Below are 8612 nucleotides of genomic sequence, written 5' to 3' on the forward strand. Positions count from 1 at the left end.
AAGTCTACATAGCTTATGTGATATCGTGGCATCCATTTCACTTTAAAAATCCTTTTATAAGCTGCATATAATAAGCAGATAAATGCCATCTATAAAATCATTTTATATATCTATAGACTCTACATGTTGTTCAGTTAATAATATTAATATATTTTCAGCATTAACAGGAATATTTTCATATGACTTATATCTCTGAAATCCATCCTTCTAAAACTACATATTTATCATATGTGCCAGTGGTATATGAATAGTTTTCCGAGTATTAAGGTAAGAAACATTAAATTAGCTTCAGATCTACAGTTTTTTTCAGGTCTGGTCCCAAAGGCCAGTGGGATCTACATAGTGTCTTCGATCTTCCGATCGTCGCCCATAAATCAACTTCAATCTTCTGCAATTCATGGAAATTCCACTCTCCACTCTCCAAAACAAGCTGTTTTGGGGTTGCTTCTAGATAAGTTCGCGGCAAGGGTCGATTCAATATGTATGTATAATTTTTGGAGGATTTGGCAAACATGCTGCCGTTGCTGCTGCTGCTGCTTCTACTGGTGCTGCTGGACTGGGACTAAGCCAGCACATAAGTCACATAAATCACGCTTTGTGCCCGGCTGCAGGGCGATGGGGATGCGCCCCAGTTCGCCGTTCGTCGTCGTCGTCGTCGTTCGCTTTGCACATTGTCTTTTAATTCAATTTTGTGCAATCGGCTTTGGCTTCTTTGAAGTCCACTCAAATTTCAATAATTCCCTTTGCAACTAATATTCAAACAAATTAAAAAGGGAAAGAAAGGGGCGAAGCATGAAGGCAAGTGGAAATCATAGAGCCGGAGCCCGGAGTGTCGATTGGCTAAAGACATCAGCAGTCGCTGGAAAAGTCGGAAAGAGTCTTTTGTCAGTCCACAGCAGCCGAGTGAATGCCACTTGAAAGTTTGAGTGCTTATAGACACACTTTTCAATGACTTATCAAAATCTTAAGCTGTCAACAATGCCAGACACAAAGCATGCAAACACACACACACACATACATGCAAGTCTACGGAGAAATTTGTTAGAGCAAGAGTGTGAAAAAAGAAATATTTATATATGAATTTTTTTCCAGGCGAGGATTAAATGTACTCAAGCCTGTGTATGGCTTCAGCACGTATGCTCAAGTGATAAAAGTACAGTAGCTCAAACTAAAAAGAGATGAACAGATACTTGAGAGCTTTGTTGCTTCCAAACAGGATTGCCAAGGCGTAAACAAAGGCCACAATGAAAGGAGTGAGCGGACGGGAAAATCTATAACTAAATTTAGAGACTGTAGCAATTAAAACATTCGATTACATGCCCAAAAGAAACTTGGATTATCGATAATTATCTATGTTTAATTGGAAACAAATTTTGTTTTTTTTTGTTAAAGCTACCCATATATACAATGCCCTAGCTCTTCGAGTATGGCTTGATGTACCGACAGACGGAAGAACACATAGACAAAAGCATCGAAAGACGGACGGACGGACATACGGGCTGATGAACGAAAGGACGAACAAACAGATCTACAGAAGGATATAAAGACGAACAGACGGGGGAGTTGACAGAAGAACGAACTAGACTAGACTAGACCGACTAGATTACCAATAATAATATAGATACTCCATCTCCCTCCAACTCTCATTTATTTATCAGTTAAAATGAATATGCCCTGTTCCCTAGGATGCCTTGGGGCATACCAATGCCTGGCCTTATTCTTGCATCTCTCACATATACACGATCCGTTCAACTCTCCCACTCCCAGCACCCATCAAAGTAATTCAACTCAATCGAGAGACAGTTTGAAAACGGCTTCACACATGCCCTTAAACAGAGCATTCATCAAATTAGACCCATTCACACTGTCAGCTGCCTGGTCGACGGTGCTGCAGTTGACAAATCTTTCATCTCAGCTCATCTGCTGGGAGCTTGTTTGCCAGCCGCACTACGCAGCACAAATGCTTCCGGATTTGCATATGCAAATCAGCGTCTTTTGTAGTTCATTAATTTTGAACTTTCCGCAAAGTAGCCCTTCACCTGCACGTGTGCCAAGCGATTCAATCCGCCTCCATTATCCATCCATTTAGGCTTATGTGAGGAGAAAAATCACACAGCTCCAGGCGGTTTGTTCACAATGTGTTTTGCAATCAGCTAAACAAACAAGTGCGAATGTTTCTGGCACGTATTAACAATATACAATGCATGTGTGAGCATGACATTTTTTCATGCCTTTCTGCTTCGCTAATTTTCAGCATTGTTATGCATATCCGAAATCGACAGGGAAGCAGGTACAGGAAGTGGTATGGGTGCCCATATGAGATATGTATGTATATCTACAAAGCTAAACTAGTGAACTGTCATAGGGTTGTCTAAGCGAAAGTGGTAAAAAGTAAATGAATTAATATTAAAAGTGATGAAAGTCGCGAGAGTAAATGATGGTGAAATTATAAATAAGGTTGAAAACTGAAATATACAATTATCTGAAAATATTTGTTATAGATCTTAAGATATATAATATAATCTAGGCAGGAAAAGTTATCGATGATCTGAAACTTGACAGCTCCCTGAAATATTCCCAGCTCAACCATTTCATACACATAGTCAGAGAAATAACAGCATGGAATCCGCCCAATCATTCCGGACAAACCTATTGATATACGATATGTACGATCGGAAGAACAGGTTGAGTGAAGGAAGATACTTGATTGAACGGATAAATAGACATATAAACATAGTAACTGACAAATAGAAAGGAATGGAGGCATGAAAGCACGAAAAGGCAAGCCAGAACGGGCAGATTGATAGATGAACAGAATAACGAGCCTATAAAAGGGAAAGTAGGGAATGATGAATGGATGGACAGCCTAACAAGCAAATATACGATCCGCTTCATAGATAGATGGATGCACAGACGAAGCAAGGAATGGAGGCATGGCCGGATGAAAGAGTAGACTTATGATCGACAGAAGGTAAACGAGAGTACAGTACAGTACACTACTACAGTACAGTAGTAGATAGACAGTGAATGTATATCAACTCTCCCTCTGTCGGCGAAGGTTTAAGGAAATCCTATATAGTAGCAGGCTAGCCAAATACCACAATAGAAAAGTTATTTGAAATCGATGTCAAATTCAAAATTGTTGGGATTCAAGCCCGAGGCAGTATTATGAGAGTGACATGCAAATCAATTCTACGGAAATGGACGAATCAACGTGGCAGCAATTGGCGTGTAGCGAAAGAACGTATCCATGCCCTCAAGTTTTATATGCTACTAATTGCAGCCGATTGCCTGGATTGGCCTAGAAGCCTTACAGAGGCAAGCTGCGATGCGGGCAACCGCCAAGATGAGCCACTGCCAAGGAGGAGGGGCAAGAGGGCGAACATGCGCTTACAGAATTTGAAAAGCTTGCTATTGCTGAGGGCAGAGTCTGGCCACGGCTCAAGCCATTCGCGTTTCCGGTCTCTGACAATACGGGAATACGAGAATCAGCTGCGATCGTACTCGACGCACAAGAAGATTTTTTGCTACTTTGCCACAATCAAGGTGAGGAGTGACGCCGGCAAATGGATTGTCTATATGACGCCCAAGGACTTTGTGCGCTCGATGTCGCCCAGCTGGATGCAGCCGGAAGGCCTGGGCCTCAACAACTTTTTCAAAATGCATAAGGACTCTATGCAGAAGCTCGTTATCCGGGGCGTATCCAGGGACAGCATATTCTACAAGCTTCGGCCCGATGGCATGCTCACGTACTCGGACTTCCTGTACCTGCTGCAGCTGGTGGTGCTCTCCGAACGGTATTTCGAGATGGGCTTCCAGTTGCTCGACAGCGAGGGCAAGCAGATGCTCGACAAGAACGATATGAGCTTCCTGCTGTTTGGCGCTTCGGACGGCCGCATGAAGATCAAAACTTCTGCGAAGCGTTATTTGTTCGGTCCCGATCTCGACCAGAAGCTGAGCCTGGACAGCCTTCTCAGGTTCAAGCGGCAGCTGTTCCACGACATCATTCAGATCGAGTTCAATACGCTGAAAAGGAAGCCGAGGAAAACGCAAGACGAAATGACAGATCAATCGGCGAGCAGGATAAGCGAGATGCGCTTCGCCAACTTGTTGCTCGCATACGCCAGGATTCCAGGACATCGGAAGAAGGAGATACTGCAGCGCACCTATGCGAGGTACAAGGACAACCGGCGTGGGGTCACGCTCGAGGAGTTCATGTCCTTCTTCAAGTTCATTCAGCACCTGCCGGTCATTCAGACGGCACTCAGCTACCACATCCTGGCCGGCGCGGGCGTCTCCCGCAGGACATTCAAGCACGTTTCGGATGTCGTCGTGGGAGTTCCTCTCTCCGCGCACATCATCGATATCATTTTCACCGTGTTCGTCGATGAGCAGACCGGCTTCTTGAACTGCACCGACTTCATCGATATGGCGCGACAGCGCATCTCCCGCTGCACAAGGAAGTCCTTTAAGCTGGCGCGAGCGTTCAAGCATATCTACAGTTGTGCAGAGAAAACGTTATTCAGGTACTTCCAGTCCCAGGGATACCGTTGATGCAAGCCGGCTTGCTGCGCCCGAAATGCAATTTGCGCTCAAAACTCTCAAAGCCAAGGCAGCCGCAGACAATGTAAAGTGCGCTCTCTTTCTCTCCCTTTCTCTGTCTGTCTCTCTGATTCGATGCACTTTTGCGAGCTGCTCACTTAACTCCTTTGAGTACAAACGCTTTTAGCTGAAAGAAATCTCAGCTGAAAGCCACTAACCGCAATGGAAGGAGACTTAGCCACGCCTCCTACCTACTCACATATACATGTTTGCATTTAAGACAGAGGAGAATGTAATTTGCTTTGCTTTCAGCGCTGCAAACCAAAGCAAACTTTTCCAAATCTTGGAACTTTACGTTGTCTCAGCACTTGAAATTATCTGAGTATGTCGGAAACAATATTTGTATATAGAATATGTTCGGTTCTATTGGGGACATAAGCAAAGCCAATCAGTCTTAATATGCCATATGTATTACTTAATGAAAATTCTTGATTCTGTATTTATGTACAGAGCAGCAAAGTCGAGAAAATATTGTGGAAGGTGCTTGAATTTATATGCATATATAAACGAGGTACGTTCCACAGTAAACGAGATGGAGCTGAAATAAAAACGACAGAACCTTTGTGCTGAGACATTTCTGTTTATTTCTTTAAAATATTCCGTTGCCGCCTCAAAATACTACGAATCAGTGTTTTTGTTCTATTGAGCGTCCTTGAATGTCCTTCAGGATGTCGGCGGAAGTCTTTTGGATGGCCTCGAAGGACGCAAAATCTTTTCCTTTTATCGCCAAATGCACGCGGCGCCATGTCGAGTATCATTTACATAGATCCTTCATCGAGTACACGAGCTGAATTGGTAAGGACATGTTGAGCTGTTTGCCTGATCGTCTGCCTATCCGTTCAAGCGATATCTCTCTTTTCTGTGAAAACGAAATTGGGTTTTATGTTATTATTAGAAGACTTTAAGTGGTAGAGTCAATCGATGTTTAAGTTTTTGTAATGAATAGCTTGACTACAACCCTGCCACTACACCAAAATACATATAGTTTTCATAGTGGAGACTTAACATTTAGTACACTGACACTTTCCCATGAATGATGTTCAGCTCTGAAAATGCCATTCGGATCGTTCAACTAGAACCCTAGGTCTCTGAGCTAAGAGCAGGCACACACAATAGCACAGTTAGCTCTGCACTTACATACGCTTGTGTGTGTGTATGTGTCTGTGCATGTATTTATAGGAAATGCCTAGCATGACTGTGAGTTTAGCTCCGTACTGAGCTCAGAATATCTGACAGTCGTGAAGCTCCTCCTTCTCTCACTTTTTCTCTCACTTGTCACACTTCCCTTCGAGGTTAGTTCTTCGCAAGCCGAAACTTTTAACCGCCCTGAAAAAAGCCACAAAATAAAATAAAATAAAATGAAATAAAAGGCAACGAATTGAAAATCAATTAAAAGCGCAATGCAATAAACAAAATCTCCCAGCCATGAGCAGAGAAATGTTTTTCTGTCTGCATTTGGCTTCGGGTTTAAGGACAAATGATAGAAGACGAAATTCTTGCTGGACAGCATTTCTATTTTATTCTTGTTATGCTAAATAAATTTGAGCCAAAAATATGTATTCAGTAAACTGCATAAAGTGCTCAATGGGATTTCCCCACTGGCAAAATAAATAGAAATTTACCAATTTAGTGAATGAGGTAAAAAGCATTTGGGTAAGTCCTTGACATATGTAAAGTAGAATACATTTTGAGCTGGACCTGGCGAGCTGTGAGACTATTTACGGAAGACAATTTCCGAATATTTACTGTGCTCTTGATATACTGAAAATGTGCAGGACTCAAGCTCCCAAATATATTTATCTAAATACTAAATATATTTTAATAAATATTGAATCAAAGTCTATAGCAAGTAAATAGCCGAAACATGGAGAGACCAAACTAGAGTGATATTATTTGCTATCATATTTCAGCAGATGCTTAATCATATCGATAAGTAAAATAATAAATATTATTTGCCATTTGATGGTAAATAATTTTCTACTTGTAATATATTGTTCATAATATATGCCAAAGATGAGTTTTCTGAGCTTAAAAACTTGAACTCCGAGGTGATTTACTCTTTGAATTTGAATCCTCTCTCTCTCTCTCTCTCTCTCTCTCTCTCTCTCTCTCGGTATCGTTAATGCTGGATAGCTCAAATTCCTTTTTTGGTTAAATATAGATGGAATACCACATAAGAGGTGAAATTTGAAGATATTGGGGCTTACTAGAAACAAACATCATTGCGACTTCGTATCCCACTTAGAAAGTTTATCTTGAAGGAACGGAAGAAACAACACCTTCTCATAGTGAAGCTCACGTCCAACTGTTGTACGTGTGTATATGCGTATGTATGTGAGCTTAAGTATATAAAAAGAATAAGTAGAATGATTAGAATATCAGCTCTATGCAGGATTCACAGTATCTCATAGTCGAGCATTATCTATCGACTAGACTCTTACCTGTTCTTCAATTTCTATTTCATCTATTCTATTTGTAAATATGAAAAACTAAATTTTTGATTACAATTTAGAGCTACAATTAGAACTATTTCGTGATCAATCATCTTTTAGGCCATGAGTGAATGGACGCTCCATGCGGCTTGCCTGCATATGAAATGTTCACCTGTTCACATATTTCCTCTGCTCTGCTCGGTCAGAGCAATAAAGATGCAATTCGAGTGTGAAAAGTGCAGCAAATTTATGCACACAATTGTTGGCCAACAGGAGAAGAAGAAGCAGCAGTAGAGGCGTACACATACGTAGGCTGTTTAAACCGTTTTTTGTGTTGGATATTCAAGTTTTATAAATTATGAAATTTTATAGCTTTTGAGGGCAGAGCAAAATATTATTTCTCACACGTCTATGGCGAAGCATATTTTCGTGCATTTGCGCAGTTTGTATGGCTACGCTTGCCACGCCTACTGGCCAAAGCCGAGACTTAGGTGGGTCTGCACTTAAACATAATTTACATGAATTTGGGTTGCCCGAAAATGTTCAGCTATCAAGGTTGAAAGTTGGCCAGAACCAGAGTCAGATGTAGGGCAGGAGCAGGAACGGGAGCACGAGCAGGAGCAGGAGCAGGAGTCGTTGGTGGAGCGCTTATCTGAGTTATGAATATGCAGGTGCTTATCGCGTGTCTGTGTGTGCGTGTGCGAGTGTGTGTATCTGAGTGTGTGTAAGTGAACATAAGTGCGCTAGCCAAGCGAAGTTTGCACAAGATTTAAACACCTGCAAATTTTATTTATCATTTAAGCATTTTTGGGGCTGTTAGCCAAGGCAAAAGCGCAACTGTTTGGCTTAAATGCTAGCTAAAAAGTGCTTAAAGAGAGCCTGCTTTAGCTTGATGGAGACAAATGAGTCCAGGTCGAGCTCATCATACAGCCAAATCATATGACCCCAATTAAGAATGTCAAGTAGAGACCTGCGCATCGTCTAAGCCATCTTATCAATTTCGAGGCCAACAAATCCCACATTGATTCCCATTATCTGAGCCGTTTGTTGCCCCTAATACAAGATAATAAAAAGCGGAAGTATCTGCTCCGTCTGCTCTCAACTCAATTACCAGCTTAAACTTTGTCGTGCATGAAAATATACACATATATAAATATATAGATATGTATGTATGTGTTGTGACCTCTTTTATTGAGTTTCATAAAACGTGCCTCAAATTTCAAGTGACAATCAAAAGGGCATCACACTCTCTCTCCTCTCTCTCTCTCTCTCTCTCTCTCTCTCTCTTTCTCAGTAAACTCATAAGCAATAAATATTTAGTACAAATACATGAAAAGTATTTCGTTATGTTGTAGCCATAAAGAGTAATTGACAGCACTGTACAACAGAAATGTAACATTTTCTTTCGCACGGAAATATGAACTGATTCTGAATCGGATTTTGTCTTTAAGACCTTAAACTAAAAAATTTTGTTCTTGGGTCTTCTTAAATAAATATTATATGTAATATAACAGCGATTGTTATATGACTGTTATACGATTTTTACATGACTAACATGCACAAGCATCACAGATTATT

General features: G+C 41.1%; 1 protein-coding gene across 1 annotated transcript; it reads left to right on the forward strand.

The window, feature by feature from the left end:
• The first annotated feature begins 3200 nt into the window (after positions 1–3200).
• On the forward strand, positions 3201–4554 carry LOC26527427 (calcium uptake protein 1 homolog, mitochondrial). The gene is made up of 2 exons (XM_015167973.1): positions 3201–3231; positions 3284–4554. Exons 1-2 carry the CDS (start codon positions 3201–3203, stop codon positions 4552–4554), a joined length of 1302 nt encoding a protein of 433 aa, XP_015023459.1.
• The last annotated feature ends 4058 nt before the right edge of the window (positions 4555–8612 follow it).

This window comes from Drosophila mojavensis, unplaced genomic scaffold (genome assembly GCF_018153725.1).
Source record: "Drosophila mojavensis isolate 15081-1352.22 unplaced genomic scaffold, ASM1815372v1 contig_231, whole genome shotgun sequence".
Lineage (NCBI taxonomy): Eukaryota > Metazoa > Arthropoda > Insecta > Diptera > Drosophilidae > Drosophila > Drosophila mojavensis.